The following is a 21,644-nucleotide window of genomic DNA, read 5'->3' on the forward strand; positions in this document are numbered from 1 at the left end:
GTTAATCTGCTAGGTCATTAGAAGACAGTTTTTCTTCAACTAGACTAACAAATATGTTATGAATGGGACCATATATGCAATGGCAAAAACCCAATGCATATTCATATATGGCTATTCCACTAGAATAAAGTGTTCAGTAAGTGATGTTGGGTATAAAAACAAACTGTATCACTGAAGAATAATACAGTCTATCGTACAGCAAAGCTCTTTTCCCCACCACTGTAATCCTACATTGATTTAAATACTTATATTTTGTAATAATTTTAGTTTTTGACATAGACTCATATGAAGGCCAACTGGAAGGAGTCAAAGCTTTGTGGATAAATGGCCACTTTTTCCCCTAGACATCGATGTTTTCTGGAGCAGATGGACCCCATCCATCCTTTTAGTGAGTCAAAACTCACATAGCTGCAGTGGGAAGTCTAACCAAGGAAGGGGTGCTGAACCAGTTACTTACTGTCTTCTGCATGGTCTAACAACCACAGGAAGACCTAAAGGAAGCATTCTGATTATTTAGATCTAATAGATCTCATAAAATTTGATTATTTTGTGCTGTGAACTTTAGTAGCCTGACTAACGGTTTCTACGGTTTATGAAAGCTCCACATTTTTCTTCCAGGATTAAAATGTAGAATTTTCTCCTATGCCCCATTTTTTAGTTTGGGGTGTTTTGATTTGTTTTCCTTTTACGGAATGCAAAGAGTCTTGGTGGTTCATCAACAAACAGTTCTAAAGGGCCCGGGAAAGAGGGAAAAACTTAGGCACCATTTTTTCCCCCTTCATTTTCCCCTTCTGTACGTCCCTGAGGACATTCTTGTATTTTTCTTACTTTTCAGTCCTACGTAGTAGATATCATTCTTAAAGGAGAGAGGAGCAACACTCTTTTCTAGGGGAAAATAGCTTAATAATAGTAAAGCTACCTCTGCAGTGAAGAGTGTCGTAGCTTGGTTTACTCTCCCCCTCGTTCACAGCATAGTACCTGGTCTGCTCCTTGTTCTCGCCAGCTCCCAGGAACCATTGCCGCTCTTGTGACTAGCAGCCATGGGATGTCCTTGAGTCCTTAAGCACGTTCCTGCTCCTTATCTTTATCCAGATGGGGCAAATGGTACGATGGCAAGACTTTACTGTGCTGAAGACTAGTGCTTGAGTACCAAAAGCCTGCTCCAGAAATATATGTCCTCTAATAAAGCTGTAGTAATACTAGAGCATGGCAAAAATTTTTCCTTTTCCTAAACAGGCCTGTAAATGCCAGTTCCATGATATGCTGAACATTTGCCACCCTAGCAAACGATACGACTACTATTATAAATAACATCGGTAGTCTACCTATTTTAATATTTGTCATGTAAAGAGTCTAGTATGAGAAGAAACAGTAATTCTTAAATTGCACATCAATTGAACAAGCTCCCAAAGAGAAAATTTTCTCACTAGCACAAGTTAAAAGTTGTCTTCTGACACAAAACACAGATTGTGTGTGTGTGCATATATATATATACATACAATTTATATATCTATATATGTATATGTGTATATATTGGACATCTGTATAAACTATGAGAACAGCCACACTTTTTTCTATCCGTTAAACTATTTTATTTAATTAATATGCATTTGTTTCATAAAATGTATGTATAAAATAAATAGGAGATGTTTTTAGATGAACAGTGTGGATGTTCTCATTGATATATGTGTGAATTGAAGAAATTCATAGTCTCAATAATGTCTCATGGCAAAGAATACCACAGACTAATCATGTGCTGTGTACAAATGTATTTCCTTTTTATTGGTTCTAAATGTGATATTTTTAATTTTATTGAGTGTCCCTTGTTATGTAGTATAAGAAGAAGATAAATAGAAATTCCCTATACATTTTCTCTTAGAGCATATATTTTTTTCATTTCTCCTAGATGAGCTAACTAATACTAATTTTTTTAAAAAAAATATGCATCTTGCAGTCTTTCCAGTCACTTCTTTTGGCCTGGCTCTGAACTGTATTTGTGGTTTTATTCACATACTTTCAGCTGCTCTATTCTCCATAATATTAAGTGCTATATCAGACCATCCTAGTCATTCTCTTTCAAATGAGTTAACACAAAATATGGCAGATAATGTGTTAACAGTCCCTTTCCATTTTGATCTGCAAAGGCATGAAATTGCCCTACCATCTATCCATTTCAGTGCCCTAGCATCAATAAGTTGCCCAAATTACTACATTTTTTAAAGAATTTAGAAATTGTGTAAGTCTCTCATCTCTACAGTGGAGCGATTTCCTATAGTCAAGGTATAAAGCCTGGGCTTATGCCAAGCTGTTTATCTTCAGTGGTGGATAGATACATGCACAGTACAGGTTAGCAGGGAGAGACTGACTTCTTAGAGACAGAAGAAAAATGTTTATGTTCAAAATAACAGACAAGGATTTAGCATTAAAAATTACCTTCAGAATTGATTCACAGTTCATTCCCTTTCTATTTCCAAGCTTCAGTACGGAAGAAGAAGGGTAAGGGGAAGCATTTTGTCTCTTGTTTAACCTGTTTCTCACCTTTCCATAGTGAAGGATAATAACATAATTGTAAATGTTGACATATGGTCCAGTTTATTTTATGGTGTCAAATGTACATTAGTTATTGTATATGTTTTTTAGTTATTTAGTTAATCAATTGCAAACACACTAAGAACTAAAGCAGAAGACTACATTCGTAAATATTCCCCCCATTTCTTCCTTTTGTCTCCCTTCCTTCATCTTACCTTTTTTTTCCTTCCTTGTATCCAACTCTTTCGAAAATCCTTCCATACCATCTCCTCGCAGTTACTGTGCTAACTGGTGGCCACGGAGACTATGTGGCAAGTAACATAGCCTCAGTGTAGTCCTACGTTAGTGATTCACTTGTCTTTTTAATGGCCAGATGTTCCTCACATAACCACACTGTCTCTGTCTCAGGAAGTAGGGATCTTGCACACAACACCTTGAATTTTTGCCCTGGAGAAATGCTGCTCTGCACAATTTTAAGTTTTCGGTATAACATCTTCCACACTGTCCCGTATGCATGGAAAGCCCTCCCTGGACTGATTCATAAGGCCGCTACCTTCTCCTTGAAATCTCTCCTTAAGACCCACCTTCACCGTGGTCCCTATAAAGTTATCATCTAAGTAGCGATGGCTAGGTGGAGGGGCAGGTAGAAATAGTTATACCGTTCTGGTAGTTTTTATAAGTGTAACTGTATATATATATGTATACAAATTTTATTTGTGTTTAGCTGTATTTTTTTCCGTACTCTTGTATGTCATTTTGCTTTCTTAGATTGTGAGCTCTCTTGAGCAGGGCCTGTGTCGCTGTGCCTGTTTTCATGGCATCTAGCCCAAGGACAAGCCCCAAACCCCGTTGGGCCCTGGGTGAGAGCCAGCAGGACAGTTCAATTCCTGCTCGTGGAAGTCGAGTGTCGCTGAAAGGAAAGGAAGTTGTAGGCAGTGGCTTCTCTCTGCAGTGAAGTCTTTGGTTGCATCGTTTTAGTGCAAAACCAGACTGATTAGTTATTTTCTCCTCTTTATTTTTCTCTTCTTTCCTGACCTCATTTCAGGTCACTAGCAGAGGTTCCTGCTGGTGATATTTTCTCTCCGTTTGGAGACTATGATAGAGTAAACCCCATTGCTTCTTGTATTCTTCTGAAAAATATGTTTGGGCAGCATATCAAAAATGTTTGCATTGTTATTGTAGAGTTTTCTGTTAGCCAAAAAGAGTTTTCTGGGTTATAGGCGAGAGAGGCATTATGAGGAAAATACGGGTTTTGTGGTTTTGTTTGACTGGTTTTGTTGGTTGTCTTTTGGTGTGCAGGTTCTTCTTGGCTGGGGGGATAGCAGAAGGGAAGAGCATAAGGCAGCATTTTTCTCTTTAGGATATAAGATTTAACATCATATTTGTGCCTAAATAATACAGACAAGCAGTAAAATCTTTAGTCACAAAAAATTCACAGCAATATGAACGAGGCAGCATTGTGGTTTTACTGTACTTTCATAGCAGAAGTTACTAAAATATAGACTATACTTCATCTATGCCACTGACTTTTTCTGTATCAGAGGGAGAGCACCCAACTTCAAAATGCATGTTTGGAGGGGATGCTTTTTAATAGTAAAACTAATTTCTGGCTTTTGTGGGGTGTTGGGATTGGAGGAAAAGGCCTTCTTTTCTTTTCTTTTCTTTTTTTTTTTTTTTTTCCTTCTGTGACTTGCGGCACATAAACTAACCATTAGTTGTTGTAGCAATTTTTTTTGAGAGAGCACCTACAATATAATACTAGGTAATGTGTAGTTATCCCGTTAATACTGAAGAATAATCAAAATATTCATGCAGCAAATTAAAATGAAGATTTGAAAATACTCTAAAAATAAGACATTAAAATGCATGAAACTCCTGATGCATTTGTTTCAGTCATAATTTTCATCATCACTGTAGAAAATAGCTATCATTAGAGTTTCAAAATTAATATTTTAAAATAATAATTTTAACTCTGATCATAGAAAGTTTGTGTGGCTTGTGAAAATCTTGTGTTTGAAGAGTTTTTCTTTCAGTTTTTATTTTAACTTGTTTATGGATAATTTTGTGTGGATGGATAACTTTATAATGATATGATTTCCTAAGGAGGAGATCCATAAACTAAGATCTGTAAATGTCTAGATACAGGACTCAAAAGGTTCATACTCCCAAGCTTTTACTGCCAGGAAGTGGACTTGATTTATTGAGTAATTTGGGATTTTCAGTGAATCTGGACAAATCAGTGCTGGGTTAATACTGTGGACAAGTATGAAAAGCCTAAGTGGACAAAGTGCTTAACTTAAAAAGTAAGGTAAAAATTTTATTAAGATCTTTTAAGAAGAGAAATATCAGTTCTGAGCTGTGGGATTTTTTTGTTTGTTTTAAATACTCAAAGTAAAATAATCCCTGTATTTGTGTTGATACTTATCTTCGGGTTTTGATGTAGGCAAAAGTATCTATCAAATATAGATGTAGGATTTTCCCCTCCTTTGAATAGTCTGGATGCTAGTACCACCTCTCGGATGCAGAGTAACTGTGAAATCATCGACATCATAGAATATTGTTACCTGGCATCAAGTTTTAGCAGCAGTTTAAAAGAAAAATATCAGTTGATGGCATTCAGAAGAAATATTATTAGCTCTGTCTCCAATAAGCATTCACACTTCATCCCATTTCTGTTGTCCATTGTTTCAAAGGTGGCAGTGCCTAATGGCATCTGAAACAATGAAATTGCAGAGCAAATACATATAAATGAATGCCAAACAGTGGTTTAGCTTAAAGTGTTAATGTTATATTTGAAGAAACCACTCACAGAGACGGCTGGGTTCAAAAATCATTTTTGTATTTCAATATGGTGGAGTTGATGATGGAGATTTGTCTGCAGGAAACAGTGGAAGTACCGTCAAGGCAACTCTTACAGCATACACAACTTCGACTCCTTTGATAGTTTCCGGTACGAGCAGTGCTTGTATGTAGGAAGAAGGTTTTCTGATCTTCACCAGACACTGTATTTTAGAAGATGAGAGCAAAAGGCATCAGGCTTAATGAAGAATTCTTGAAAGGTGTCCTTGTAAGTAATTGATTTGCATTACATATTTGAAATTCTAATGAGATAGCAATGTAGTAATAAGATAAAGGTTGTCATCAAGTTGTCATTTTCACAACATGAAGCAGTGACTCTGGGAGGAATTTTGATTATGACAAAATTTGGGCCCCATTTTTGTATTGATGTAGCAAGGTACAGGTTTTATGACTTACAGTCAAACTGTGGGCAGCTCTCACCAGTGTAAGAAGGTATAGGTTTTAGACCACATTTTTAAAATACATTCAAACAGAGAAGTATTAAAAGCTCCTTGTTTCAAGGAGAAAAATGCTAATCCTGTTTTCCACTGAAAAAAGTTGGCACCTAGCTGGAGATGGGCTTATTTTTAGCAACTTTGGGCATAGATTCTTAAATTAACAGGTAACTCTCAGTATTGAACACTTTTTCAAAGTCAAGTTTATATTGCTCAAGGAGGGCAGCTCTGACATTCAGAAAGCACTGAGCAGAAGTCAGCTGAGGCTCTGCGTGGGTATTCTCATTTACTCTAGTATTATTCCAAGTTTAGCAGATTATTCTCAAATATGAAGTGCCCTTTCATGATACTTGTTTTTCTTTACTACAGGACAGTAATTGAAAAGGTTTTCAAAGGCCTTTCTACAACAGCCAAACAAGACAATAGTATAAAAGAAGTTGGAAAAGGAATTGTAAGTGTTAAGGGAAACGTGGTTTTGTAGCATTTGGAGCCAGATGAGCGAAATACGTTGGCATATGTGAGTGTCACTGGTTATACTCAGATATTATTAATTGAATATCAAACAACATATTCAAAATCATGAATGCTTGAGGAACAGTAAAAATTGCATGTTTTCCCCAACATGGTACAATTAGGTCAATGGAAGACTTTTCAACACTTTTAATGTGTTCTCTCTCTTTTTCAGGAGCCAGGGAGATGAAGGTGTTATCTCCCTCATCTCAAAACTCCCTTTGCTGCTATTTCGCTTTTTTTTTCCCCTTCAGATGTTCATATATCCATGTTAATTAACTTCTTACATAATTAAAAATAAATGTTTTTAGATAATTCATCATAGTTTGCTTGTTTTTTCCCCTCGGTGTGAAGTGTGAGAGTAAGTGTCAGAACAGAGACGGTTGCAAGTGTTCTAGGTCATTCCCCTCTTCTTTTTGGTTTGTTTTGGTTAATTGTGTTGCTTTTGTGACTAGACCCAATTTTCAAATGCTGTCTCTTAAACAGAACATCAAACTGCCACTTAAATTCCACCTGGCTTGCAGGATAGGAGTGGGTATTGACTATATTCTCTGCTTTGTTTTTGTTCTTAAACAGAAACCAGTGTTAAACAATGACCATTCCTCTTTCAAGGTAGGCTGAATTGTAAGGCTTCAGGATTGCAGGTGCATTTTAAATACCTGTATAATTATTTCATAATTGAACATACTGTTAAAGAGCTGGTACTTGAAAATTGCATCTGTAGCAAGAATTTGAACATGCCAGTTTTCTACCTTCCTTAAAATTATCTTTTGATGGTGTGATTATAATATGTAAATGTGACTTATATGTACTGATGTGAAGATATTTTCAACCCTAGAAACACAAATAAGACTTTCCTATGAGAAAGTTTTGATTCTTCCTTATTGTGAATACATACAGATCATTCATATAAATCATGTAATGATATTTATAGATATTAGATGTTAAATGCTTAATTTGTCACTAAACAGCTTTTATGTTTTACTGATTTATTTTATATATTTTTCCTTTTTTTTTTTTTTTTTTTATTTTAGTGCACTTTGTATAGCTTACAATGTCCCAGATATACACTCGTATTTTTACTATATTTTTATGAACGGAAGGTTTTACAAATGGCTTCTGCTTTTACTGTATTGGAAAGCACTTTTGTTATTTCCTCCTTATGCTAACTGCTAAAGTAATAATCTCTGCCTGTTGTTTACAGGATGGTAAATATATGATTTTGGCACTGTGATTTAAACATAGTCCTGCAAACTGCTTATTTGGGGTTGGGCTGGAACAAGTTAATTCCAGATTAAGATGTGGTGGCAGATTTGTGAAGATTAGCCTAATCTTGTAAATGAAAACTCAAAATCATTCCATTTCTATGTATTTTTTTAACTATAACATTACATGATATTATTGTAGGCTCAGTTTTTTGTTTCTTACCTCTAAATATGATCATAAACAACAAATATGAATTTAAATCTTAACCTTTAAAATTCTTAGTCTGAAACAATGCTTTAGGTAAGTTTTGTTTTTAAATTACTAGCAGTATTAGACGTAGTTATACCTTACCTACTTTTGATCTTTGATTAATTTTTATATGTCTATTCATGTTTGACCAGCTAACAAAAGCATTAGTCTTCAGCAGGTAAAACAAAGATATACAAATAGGAGTCACCTGCTTTTCCTCAAGATATTAGAGATCTATTTGTCGAGCTGAATTGCTTTTATCACAAGCAACACCATCTTCTGTAGTCTGATCAAGCTTTCTTTTGAAGTCAGTTAGTTCTTCTTGCTACTACCCCCTCTCAGTGCTATTGGAAAGCTCTTCTAGAATTTTGAAAACTTCATCTAGATTCCCATACATAGCGTTTGCTCGAATTGTCCTTTAAAATAGTTCCTCATGACAGAAGCAGCATCAAAGTCATATTTTTATGTAGTTTTAGTAAATCTCTATGCATAATCACACATAAATACTACCCTGGTAATTTTAGTATTGCTTATATAAATGATTTTTGCAGATTATTGACAAACACAAATTATATCAGCAAATGAAAGAACTTAAACTAAACTTGCAAACGTCATGCTAGGGCAGGCAATGGAACAAAGCATGTGCAGCAGCTAACATTGAGGGCTAAGCTCCTAGACCTTTTGGCAGCAAGGAAGAATGAATGTACTGTGTTCCCATCACTTTTCAAAAGGAAAAATGCATGTGCAAATATTTGACTGTGATTGACTGCAGATGCTAGACAAGGTGGGTGATACTACAGCATATAGGTGCAATTGGCATTGTATTAAGTTTTGCATAACTGATTGTGCCTGGTACAGTTTCTGTCTGTATCTATCTTAGGTATTTACAAGGCATCTATCACCTTGGTACCTAAGCAGTTTGAAAAATGCACCCACCACAGGAGGCATGATGCAGATACAGGCAGAGGCCCAGGTCCAGAGCAGCAGAGGCAGGTCCCAGGAAGCTCCCCAACTGTGGTACCGCTGTTGTTGAGCTCCTGGCCCATTTGTTGTGGCCAAGGAACATCTCCACCTACCTGTCAGCAGGAAGACGGTACCCCACCCCTCAAGTCCAGCTCCACTGGTGGGCAATCTGAAAAGGAAAGATAATGGAAAAGGCAACGATCCAGTAGCAGAGGTGAAACAGAAATGGTGGGATTTCAAAAGGAGGGATTCTTAAAGAGCAGCACATCTCAGGGGAGGGATCAACTGCCAGTCCAAGTGGCAGGTAAGGCACAACACAGGCATAAGTCTCAAATGTTCTTCAGTGAACAAAAGTTAAAGAAATACCTCTGATGTCTCTAAAGTTTGTCTCTACCCAAAGCCCCCTGTAGCCTGTGCTCTGTTCTTGGCCTCTGTCTTGGTCCTCTATCCCTACGGCTGAATTGACCGTTCAGTTCTCTGGGTAAAGCGCTGTCAATAATTTATAGACGCCTAAGCATGGCCGATGACAAACTTGAAAGACTGTTGCCAAAGAGATGTGATAATGAATGTCACGGTATGAGGAGACAGCACGGCATAGCAGTGCTCCAAAATGATGTACATATTCATGAACGTGGCATAATCCTGGCTTCCAGTCACAGTCTTCAGGACAGCAGTGGGCAAACCACAAATCCCCCACACGGGCACAAAAGACACAACAGTTCTGCTGTGGTCGCCAGAAGAAATTCCAACACTGATCTGCCACATCCGGCAAAGCTCTGTGTCAGCCCAACACAAACACCCATACAGGCAGCCAGCTACAGCCTTTGCTGCAGAAACAGAGGACTTGTCTGACAACAGGAAAGAAAGGAGGATAGCTGTCACATGGACCACTTCACTAACAGATCTCACTTTTTTTTTTTTTAAAAAAAAAAAGTGTAATAGAAAGAGCGAGGTAAATGAGAACGCAGTCTTTAGAGACCTGCGAGTCCCATCGGACTTTTGAAAATAGCTGCATAGTACTCAGTGAAGTGGGTCACTGACTTCCAGATGTTTGTTTCCCTTAGCCCATATGCATGCTCCCTTCTGGTTCACTTATTTGGTCATTTGGGGAGCATTTGGGAATCATACCCTGTCAGAGCAAGGGACATGAGGTCAGGAACACGAAGTCATGACTTTGGAGACCGCCAGAGTTTGTTGGCTGATGTCATTAGGTATAAATATAAGGGTATATATAAAAAGACACAAGTGACCTATTTTGCATGCAGGTTGTATATATCACTGTGAGCAAGCTGCTGCATGTAGGAATGGTGTATAAGGTGGAAACAACTAGAAAGATGAGAGAATCTGACCTCTTCCCTTTGCTTCACACCGAAGGAAGCTAGCTGTGCTTCTTTGTACCCACTGTATTTAAAACTTGGTTTAAAAAGAGAGTTTTTAAAGCCAGTTAACAACCAACTAAAGTCAACCATGTTGATATATAGCTTGGTCTACAGCCAATTTTGGTTTGGCATTCTTAATGCTTTTTTTTTTTTTTTTTTTTTTTTAAGAAGTCGCCCCTTTGCCGCAGAAATGAGGTTAAAAACAGCTAGTTCATATAACTGTTTCAGCTAGCTTTAATGCTGCTGTTTGCAGCTGCCAGAGTGGCCTTGCAAATCAGCCCATCTGTTCTCTGGCTGATGAAAATAGTTTCTTACCAAACCAAGTTTTCCAGTGCCCCTACTGTAACTGGCACACCTTTTCCACAGCACCAACCTAGCAGCTGGTGCCATCATCTAAACAAGATGTGGTCTGAATTTAGGGCGACTTTTGGTCATCAAGGAATGGATTTATTGGGCAGAGACTGACACATCATCACTGTGGTGTCAGCCATTGACCTTGAGGCAGAGTTCCCATGATTGCTCTGCAGCGAATGAAAGCTCGTGTCAGGCCATACCTGTAGTGCACCCTTGCTTTTCCCATGCCCATGTCAATGCTTCAAAAAGCTTCCATAAGCCAGAGTTACTAGAATTGTTGAGCATTTCATTATGAATAATACCAGTTAATGAATATACCTCCTTTTCATTAGTAGACGAGTTAACAAACCTATCCCAATACCTGTGAATGTATTCATTATTCATAAGTATTCGCCAGTAGTTTCCACAATTAACTTTCTGCCCATTGGTTTTCACAGACTGTTTGCTAAGACTATTTGTCATTTGTGTCATTGGTCACATGTGCCAGATGCTGTTCTTTCAGCTCTTTGATCAGGGCTGAAAATATTGATTAGGAGCTTGGCAAATGATAAATTTGCTTAGAGAATGAAGAATTTCTGCAAAAATTTATTACATTTTTTTCAGAGCAACATACTTCCACAAGCCTCTGGCAAGTGTGTAAACAAGCACAAATAACAAAAGTGATATGATCCCCCTGAATCTCAACAAACTAAACTCAGTGATACTATTTACAGAAATATTCATAAATTAATGCGGGGTCTGGAGTTTTTCATTTTGTTTTGTTTCAGTTTTTGACTTTTAATTTAGTTTGGTTCTATTACTTACCATTGCTAGATGAGCTCTGTTTTGAACATTTGTCAGGAAAATGGAGTTTTCAAATACAGAGAATTTTCTGATGACATGTCAAAAGAATTACAAAGACTTTTTGTATGACCAGTGGCTCTACCAGAATGAATATATATAATCCCTTATCCTTCTCTGATTCCATAGAATTTAACTGAAATGTGTGTTTGCTATGTGTGGTAAAAATAGGTCCCCTGTTTTGGGGGATTTTTTTTCATGTGTATTCAGATAGGGAAATGCTGAAACTTAATTTCATGATCCTACACAATAGTTGCTAAGAGAGATTTGTTAATGAAGGATTGCAGCTATGGCTGTATTCAAAAGGCAAAGGGAGAAAGAATTGCAAGGAAGAAGCAGTTATTGCAGTTAGGTTGATATACAGTCCCTTTCAAATCTCCATGGAGTGGAAGAGCCAATGATTGCATGACAGTTTGTCCCTAAAATTCATTTTCATAAGGAACTCATGCCTTTTTACAAATACAATCTCATCCTCACTTTCCATAAAACATGCAACTGGACAGTCCGGCTAGACACAGGCAGAATGTGAATACTTTGAATGTGAATACTTTGAAGTAGTGAACATGCTAAATGCACAAGTAGTATCCATGATTTTAGCATTAAAAAAATCATAATTAAACGAGAGAGAATCCCTTTCAGAGCAGTGTAATACTGGAGGCACTTAGGTATAGAAATAACAAGTGCCATATTAGAATTAGGGTAGACAAGGACTAATACATAGGAAGAGGGATCTTTGGGTCTATCAGAAGCAGCTTTAAACTAATATAGAAAATCAAAAAAAACCCTCTGATTCATAAATAAAACTAGAAAAAGTATCATTTTTGCCTAAACTCAGCGGTACTTTCCAGATATAAGCTCAGAAGTTCAAATACAGTTCTTAGGAGCAGCATATAAGTATTTTCAAAGAGCAGAAATTAATCCTTAAAAACAACATTTTTCAAGACTGGGGTGCCAGAGAGTAGCTATGTTACTGACCTGGCATTCAGAACACTATAGCACAAATAACACAGACAGCCAGGTAGTGACATTCAACTGTTGTTCAGATAATAGTCTCACTGACAACAGCACCTCTCTCATGTATCCCTTGCCTGAGAGTTAGCAACGCAGGCTACAGTATTGCACATTTTAGCTGGACCGCCCCAGATTAATTTCTGATGACCAAATTGTCCCCCCGAAAAACAAGGCGGGCTCATTTTTTTAATTCAAGTCTGGAAAGGGTGAGCGTTACGGCCACTGATTCATGTAATCAAGCATGGTGCTGGGCAAATCATGCTCCAGTATGAGCCGATGATTGCTGTGGGTGCAAAAAGCTTAGCCATTTCCAGCCTTTGGGAGTGCATTTTATATAGGGGAGGATTTAGAGTAAGCACATATGTAATATCCTCCTCATTAATAACATGCCTCTTTGCACACTAAGCTGTCACAGGGAAGCACTTGCACCCACATTTCCACTATATGCCCTCAGGCAAGGGAAGAGGTAGCCAGGGAAGGGCAAAACGAAGTGTATTTTCAGAAGCCATGATATCCTGGTGAGCAATGCCCTCAGAAAGCATTACTAGTTTGGAGAGAACAACAAGAAAAATCGTGCCAGTGTTGGGAAGGGCATTGCTCACAGGATGAGTGCTGTGGACAGCCACCATTGCTCTGCAGCAGTGATTTGGGAGAGAAAACACTGGGGGTGGGGGTGACATGAGACGTCGGACAAAAGAGAAGATAGCCAGCAGAGCTGCAGAACAACAAAGGGCTGCCACTCAGGCCAGTGGTGGAGCACATCTGGCACCACAGGAAGCTCCACTGGACACTTGGCCCTGAGCTCGTCCCAGGGATGTCTGACTGACACACCACTGCAGTGCATAGGTGAGCTTCTTGATAGGTTCACTGACATTTCCTGTCACAGTCACAATGAGGTGAATTGGTAGTTCCTGCCTTGGGATGCAGCATGGCTGTGTGTGTTATGGGTACAGGACAGTGTGCATTTTTATAAAAAAGACCGGTTAATAACTTCAACTGCCACGTGCCCAATTCAGTCACTAAACTTTAGTCCACCTTCTGTTTGCCCGAACACATACACTCTGGCTTCCCAACTGGCTTCTTTCTATGTGTTGTCCAATGCATGTAGATACCTCCATCTACCTGGCCTCAGATACAGTGGTTGTTGCTCCTCTATTTGATTGCCAGATGTCACTGGGGAACAAGATGGGGAGGTTCCTGGATCCTCGGGGCAAGCTGGCCGTCACAGAGGGAGCTCACCATCCACGCCGGCAGAAGAACAGGAATCCTCGGTGCCTGCCTCTGATGAAGACTCGCCGGCCAGGACCACAGAGAGCTGGCAGTGGCCATTGTCCTCGTCTGAAACACACAGCAACGTTGGGGAAGATTTTGAGGGATTTCAAACACCAGCGCGGACTCCGGAGTGTACCATGGACATACAGTCTCCTGGGGATCAGTCACTCAGTAGGACTCCTCAGTTTGAAAGTGACTCTCCTGAGGAGGAGGAGGGAAATGATGAAATGAATGAAGAGAACCGCGGTGTTGAGCCTGTCACTAGGGATCGGGGTTGGAGAGGGCAGCCCCAGCTAACAGAGGGAGAGAAGCTGTTGATGGAAACCAACAGTAGGATTGTGCAGCTGCTGGAAAATATCAAGAGGGAGCATGCACAGTCCATGGGTCTCATGTCGCAGTCCATGGGCCGTATGGAGCTGCAGCTAGGCATTGTGGCTACCTCCACAAGAGCCATCCATAACTACCTGTCAGAGATTTTAGCTTTCCTCAAACAGCCAAGGACACAGGTCCTTGAGACACGAATCTCCCAAAGAGCCACCCCCCATGTTGAGTTAACCTGTGCCTCAACATGGACTGGTGAGGACGCAGTGGCAGCCTCCACTGTGTGCTTACCAGGAGGTGAAGGGACAAGTGACTCTCGAGAACCACCACAGGCCACTCTGCCTTGTCGCAGTGGCCGGCTGCAGAGAGCCATAACTGAGAGGGCCTCATTGCCCATGCCTACACGCCAGGCAAAAGGGGGAGGGAAGAAAAAATAACCACACCATAGGATTTTTAGGGTTTTTTTTTGTTTTTTTGTTTTTTTGTTTTTGTTTTTTTTTAATGTGCCTGTCCTTTTAATTCTTAGCCATAAGGCCATTGGTGGCAGATTTCAACCATTTCCACATTGGCTAACATTGTATTCTGGCTGACTAGATTAGTCTAACATTTTGTAGTTTATATTTGCACTGTTAACAATGTGTGCTGCTGGTATTTGAAGAACATTTGCCTCTGTTCTTTCACTTTAACTTCATAAGAGCATTTTTTTTACTCTGTGCCAGGCCTTCATTGCTTTTCTTACAAATACAAGTCATTTCTTGAGGCAGCTGTTTTTTGAGTTTTCTTTCTCCACTATCCCATCCCCTCTGAGCAAGCATTCTGGAGTTGGTGGTAAGTATACAGGTCTTGGCAATACTCGCCTCCAAAACTGTGTTCGATCAGTCTTTGCCTGGTGTTTCTGGCATGCCAGCCTGAGGTGTTGGGGTTAGCTTGTACTGGACCATGATCATTCTTATCCTCTGTGGGTCTGACCAGCTCACTTTCTAAGACCCTCGGTGGAGCTAATCCACATGTCTTGGCTATGTCGTATAATCAGTAATGTTGCCAGGATCATATCTCATATATAACTTTTGGGGCCTGTATAGTAATGTGCCACCAGATCTATCTAGGCACCTGACTCTCATTTTCAAAGTTTCTTTTATGATGGATCTGGTGGTTTGATGGGCAGCATTATAATTTTTCCTCTGAGAGAGTCTGGGGATTGGAAACAGGAGTCACTAAGCAATGTATTTTGGGGGGATAAGAACAACCTCCTGCAACAAATCTGTTAGGAGGAGACTGTTCCCTGTAATTATCAGATATTAATTACTTAAGGAAAAAAAAAGCAAATAATTAAAAAAAAAGCAACTTACCTAGCAGCCGGATCTCTGGCAAATGTAAAAGTCATGACATGCTGTTGGGTACTGTGCTACTATGTCTGTGATTAAGAGCTTTTCATCAGAGATGACCTACATGCTGATAAAATGCAACTACTTTCTGTGCCTTCAGGCCACCTCATTTCCTGAGGACTGGCACCTTGAGCAGAACTTGGGTGCTATTGGTAACCCACAGGACAGATGGAAGTGCACTTTGCAATAAATTATTTTATATCTCTTGGTGCTGCCTCTCTCGGGGGAATTTAATATAGTGGCACTCAAATTGCTATAAATGCATGCAGAGGCATCAGACTGGCTTATACATGTGGTATCCCTGACAGTTCTCTGAAAGGACGCTGTTACCAGGAGCCCCTTGAGCAGTGGTAACTAATTATCACAGGTGTAGCATGGCTCCTGTGTTTGACTCTCAACATCCCTTTGTAACTTTTCGTAAAGGTTCAGAAGAGTTTGTATGGCAAAACAGTAGTGAACTCCTCCTCTGGCAAATCTTAGTGAATAACTGTAGGCCTAAAAATCCTCTTCTGTGCTTACAGTTGAGCTGTGCTCTGTCTCTCTTGCTCTCCCTCCAGCGAGCCCTAGCCCTCACTTTCTCCCCTCTCTTTCTCTGAGACTGGAGTTAACCAAAATAAAGCAGATGATAACATTTTGTTGTTCTACCAGTCAGCCACAAATTGCTCCCTTATAAGTGTGTGTGTGTGTGTGTGTGTGCGCGCGCGTGCGCGCGCACACACTTGTGGATGTACTTTGCTAAATGACCAGTTTAACATGAAATGCAGCTGGAATGGTCAACCTCAAGTGTAGGCTCTTTCCAGTATAGGATATTTCTTCCCTATCACCTAAATCCAGCTACGTTCTCTTAAAGAATATCATCGGATATTGCTTTGGCCACCGTCAACACACCTCACACCAGGTGCAAAATTTCTGCACCCTTTCTGTGGCTTTTTTCTCTCTCTTTTGTTAAAACTGTTTGTAAAGGTATCCTCAGATAATTTCCAATACAAGCTTGTGAGATTCCCCTCTCACTGGTACAAGAAATGCATGCTGCAAAATACTTAAGATCACAAGAAGGTTGGAGGAAAAAAATCCTTTAGTAAGGCTGACAAATTATTCCAGGATGTGCTGCCTTTTGAACATGTATTTCTGGTGCATATATGGTTTGCACACGTACTATGAAGTTGAACAGCCTCATCTGTTCATAAAGGCAAAGGCAAGTGAAAGTTTGTCCCAACATGCTTATGTCTTACTACTTTGAGATGAGTTTGAATGAAGCTAAATACAAGTCAGACAGTTAATTTTCTTGGCCTAATTAGCACATGTATGATCATACAATGAGAATGTTTTTATTTTATACAATGCTTTCACTTCAAAAGTATGGTGCAGTTGCAGCCAGATGCTAAAATTTTGATGTATTCTGCAGGACCCGCCATGTAGCTGCTGCCATTTAGGATTAATTTTATTCCACAGACTGGCTGCTTTTGTAGCTTCAGATTTTTTTGCTGGAGTTCTAAAAAGCCACCCTGCAGCCTACCTTTGCATTCTGATCAAAGACAGTAGAGCAAAAGAACAAGCTGTGCAGATGTAGCAGTGCTGCTGTTGGAAATAATATGCAAGAAACCCCTAAAGCATTTCTTGCAAACCACCTTAAGCTTTTAACCTGATCTCCTCTCCCATTTCAAAGTGCTTTAACTAGATTTGGAAAGGCACAAAGCACCACTTGGATGGGAGAAGCTATAGGGTCAGAAGGACTGAGAACCTGTCTACAGTCCAGAAATGTGCAATAAACTTGGGCAGAATAAATGTTTTCCCAATTGGAGGTAGCAGGTGATACTAAGAATTGGTACCAACTGATATTTTGGTCAGATCCAAAATTTGGATCTGACTTCTGGTATTGTCGAGCAAAATCAATGCAGTTGGAGGGTATGTGTGTTTCATCCCCTGAACAAATATTTTCATGTTTTTCAAGTGTCTGTCATAGCCTCATCACTCTTTCCCTGTAGCTTTTTGTTGTCTGAATGGGTATATGGTTACATGTGTCTGTTAAAAATAAAGGGGATCAGTTCTTAAATGGTATATTTATATTTCTTATTTACAGATTTTGAGTACTTAGTGCTTCAGTTTCCCAAGTTTCCTTCTCTCTGTATCCCAAACGCCAGTTTTTTGTCTTCTGGGATGATAAAAAGGTTGGAGAGACTTAATGTGAAATCTCTGCACCCTTGAAGCTCCTGGTGATAGGTCCCCTTGAATACAATTCTACAGTCTAGCCATATTTTTGCTGTATAGTTCAAATGTTTATGGTTACACCATTGCTTTCTGATGCCTTTTGCTGAGCAGAAGTGCAGATATTTTTCTTTCGGAAGTGCGCAGTTTGTATTACAAAGTCTTATGAAATGTGATTTGAAGCGTGTTTTATTTTTGAATACATGTGATGGTTCCTTTACTCCTTCCACTGGATGATTTAAAACACACAAAAATAAAGTAGACCAATGAAAACATTGAATGCTAACTTGCATTGAAAAGAAGAAGCATCACTACTCTTGTGAGACAGCTTTCGACAGTGTTCAGCTTACTGATTCTGCTCAGCCTTCCCTTTCCTGATTGCTCCTTGAATGCCTGTGACAATAAAATATCTGCAGTTAGGACAACCTTCTTCCTAACCACAAGGCTAAATGTTCTTCCCGCTCCACCTGCTTCCATTAAAAAAAAAAAAAAAAATCACTCTTCAATCAGCCAAATCTACTGCCTAGACAGGTCAAAATCTCTTTTCCTGCCTGCCTTATTCCCATCCATATCCATATCCAGGCCCTGAGTGTGCTGCTTTCCAGTTGAGAGGTAAAGTCAAAATCCCCAAATCCCATACTTTGCATAGTAACACTATCTTTAGGCCACCAGAGACCTGTTTTCTTAAGTCTGTACTAAAGTCTGTAGTAACCTAATGAAGTACTTACACTTTTCTGCTGAAGCAAATAAATATTTGGGAGAGATCTAATTGCTGAGCAGTAACAGTTGCTCTGAGTTAGGTAGTATAAAGCCAGGAGCCAGGCTAAGGGATCGCTTCTAATGGTGCTGTACTCTCATAGGTACCTACAGGCTATGTAAAGAATCCTTACTTTGGTGAAACTTCAAGGGAAAAAGACACTAAAATAACATGATTACCAACTGTAGAACAGTTGATACAGTGCCAACTGCAGTCTATGCTTTCTTAGGAAAGTAAAATGTAATGAAAGGGGTAATAAGGAAACCTACTGGGTGCAATACAAGTTGGATTCTAGTACCCGTTCAGAAACTGAATTACTCTCTAGGCTTAGGCTGCTCCTTTAGTTTCTCCATGCCTTAGTTTCATACTAATAGGAGAGTGGCAATAAAGGAGCTGTCAGGCTCAATGAGTTGATTGTTGAGGGCACTTTGAGGCCCTCAGTCTGAGGGAGTACCGTGACATATTAAATACTGATTAATCTTGTTTGTGATCAAAATTGGTGATGGGGCTAAAACAAACACTCTAAACCTTGGAAGATCTTGATTAAAATTTTCCCTGTGATTTACCATCAGGTTATATGTTAGATCAGAATCCCAAATCCAGATGTTGAAGTTCTCATTCAGATTTGGACTTTGCCTATTCAGTCTATTTCTGACTACAACTAAATACATTTAGGTTTATCCCAGATTTTGCCTTCTTAAAATATAAGTCACATAGAAAAGTTTCATTTAATAAATGGTGCAGTTACCAATAATGCTAATTTAATAATCTGAGAACATGAAGAGATTAGAAAGTAGTTACTTGAAGAGAATAGGCATAAAAGAGCACTTCTGCAGTACTTGTTATTGTCCAAAATACCACTGAAATTCTGATGACTAAGTACAGTCTGCGTATCTCTATTTGAAACAGTGCTGTACGGATTCATTATTTCTAAAGGTCTTCTTTCCATTTCTATATAGATATTCTCCCTTCACATTTTGAAGGTTTGAAGAAGAGGATTGTTTTTCGAGTCACACTAAGTAAACATTAAATGCATGCAGGCTTAAAACTAAAGCATGCATGTTATGTAGCAGCAATAAAAAGTGCTCGGCTTGCACGACTTATGATGCTCAAGCATTGCCTTGTTAAAATGCCAAAAAAACTTTTTCTTTGCATTTTTTTGAAAAGTAAATCTCTTCCTTTGACCTTGCAATACTTAGATTTTCAGTTTTTGGACAAATGATATTTATTTTACTGAATACTTTTATATTACAGATAAGGTGGATGAAATAGTACCAGTTTCCAAGCCATCAAGAATTGCAGACAATGCAACCGTGGACTCAAGAGTGGCAACTATTAAACAGAGGCCTTCTAGTAGATGTTTTCCCTCAGCTACAGATATGAATGTGAGTGGTAGCTATGAAATACTGCTTTTGCTTCTGAAATTTTGATTTGAGGGGGCACTTTGGCAATGTGCTGGGCATACAAGAGAAATTATTTTAGAAAAATGGCTTATGCACTTACTCTCCTTTTATTATCTTGTAAATTTAAGGTATGGTCCATCAGTATTCCTAATAATAATCTTTTTAATAGAAGATACGTACATGATGATACCCTGAGGTACCCCTCTGTACCTTTTCTCGTTATATCCCTGTGTTTATCCTGAGAGTCTCACAGCTACAACATGACTGCCTCAGTGTTAGTCAAACAGATGTGAACTTGTTCTGCCTGTAATCTGAGTCAGTGAGACACCAGTAAGATCTGAACTTGGAGGTGTCAGTACCACACTAAACCCAAGCTAAAGTACTTTGCTGAAAATAAGGTACACTAGTTCTGTTCACACAGCCACACAATTTCCACTGATGTGAAGGCTTCTACTACTGCAGGTTTTTATTATTCCTAATGACATATAAAATATCTTGATTAAATAATACATGATGATTTGTAAGGGAAGAATTGACATTAATACTATAGCATGTATTAAAAATTTAAACACCAAAACTCTGAAAATTGGATTCCTCGTTTGCAGAACTTGCTTCTGCGGAACTTTGAATGTGGAAAAAATATTGTTTTTCCTGCAGTCTAGATCTTTTTTTTTCAATTGCCTATTTGTCTGCAATAGCACCAGTCCTGATACAAGCACTTTGATGTTCTCAGCAGCTTGGTATGGAAGGGGGCTTTCAAGCATGAATTGAGACTATTCTAGGATATAAGAAATTCTTCTGATTGCCTAGAAGAAAGAAGGATGGTCTAGTGCAGTGGGATTCCGGGGACTTTGCTCCATTCCTAGCTGCAGCGCTGCCTTCCTGTGCAACCTTGCGCCAGACACTTTGGCTCTGTGCAAGAGACCACAAGTATGTCTGTCCTTCAGAATGAAGACAGCAGCTGGCTTGGTGCTTGGTGAACTTTAATACCTGTGGCGAGTTTTTGGGAAGTGAATGAAACAAAATGCAATTGCTTATGTTTGCTTTTTCTCACAGCGCATGAAACATGCTAGAAATTTAACATATTGCCTGGTAAATAATTGCAACTAACTCCACTTACAGCTCTTGTCCTTGCATTAATATATAAATAAAGTCCAACCTTCCCTTTCGCCTCACCTCTTCCCCAAAAATATACCAGATTTGTCATTTTCTGTAAGAATTCTAAGTAAGAAAGAAGGATATTAAAATATAACAGAAGAGTTATTTACGTGTGAGAGAGAGACTTGCATGCTCTAATGTTTGTGGGGTTTTTTGTTTGTTTTTTTTGTAGTCCATGTATGAGAGACAGGGTATTGCTGTGATGACGCCCACTGTACCAGGGAGCCCTCAAGGTCCTTTTCTGGGTATACCTCGGGGTACAATGAGAAGACAAAAATCTATAGGTAAAATGCTTCTCATGCCTAGTCTACTTGTGCATTAATTACATACAGTAACTTTGCTTCTTTTTTAAAGCTTATGTCTCCATCATCTTTACCCCAGTGAATGATTGCTTCATTTTTATACACAGTTCACAGAAAAAAACTCATTTAAGATACTATAATTTCCACATTCTGCTTGATGACATTGGGCAAATATGATTGAATTAAAATTTAATTCCTTTCTTTAGAAAGTTCTCTTTAACAAGGAAAGCCAGTGAGAAGAGAGAAAAAAGATCAGTTCAAGTCCATTGTAATGCGTTACCTAGGGCAAAATGTTGTTCTCTTTTTTTCGCTTGTTATTGAAGCAAAAGTGTTGTAATGCTATGCAGTTTACAACAGATTCTTTCTTGATCAAATGGAATAAAAATCAGCTTTTTTTCCATTCCAAGTGATGACAAAAGATAATTTTACACAGGAGAAAGAAAAAGAATAGACCAAACTTGGGCTTATTTTCCTCTTGGTAGTACTCTTCCTTAGCCGTGATGTTTA

General features: G+C 38.9%; 1 protein-coding gene across 2 annotated transcripts in view; it reads left to right on the forward strand.

Moving 5' to 3' along the window:
- The window catches only part of SHANK2 (SH3 and multiple ankyrin repeat domains 2), a 306,101-nt gene that overhangs the window by 270,705 nt on the left and 13,752 nt on the right, over positions 1 to 21,644 (forward strand). For both annotated transcript variants that reach the window (XM_062576509.1, XM_062576510.1), the window contains 3 exons: positions 2,476 to 2,496; positions 19,529 to 19,659; positions 21,008 to 21,140. In XM_062576509.1, the coding sequence (XP_062432493.1) occupies positions 2,476 to 2,496; positions 19,529 to 19,659; positions 21,008 to 21,140 (285 nt within the window). The remainder of the gene's footprint in view (positions 1 to 2,475; positions 2,497 to 19,528; positions 19,660 to 21,007; positions 21,141 to 21,644) is intronic.

This window comes from Rhea pennata, chromosome 5, assembly GCF_028389875.1.
Source record: "Rhea pennata isolate bPtePen1 chromosome 5, bPtePen1.pri, whole genome shotgun sequence".
Taxonomy (NCBI): domain Eukaryota; kingdom Metazoa; phylum Chordata; class Aves; order Rheiformes; family Rheidae; genus Rhea; species Rhea pennata.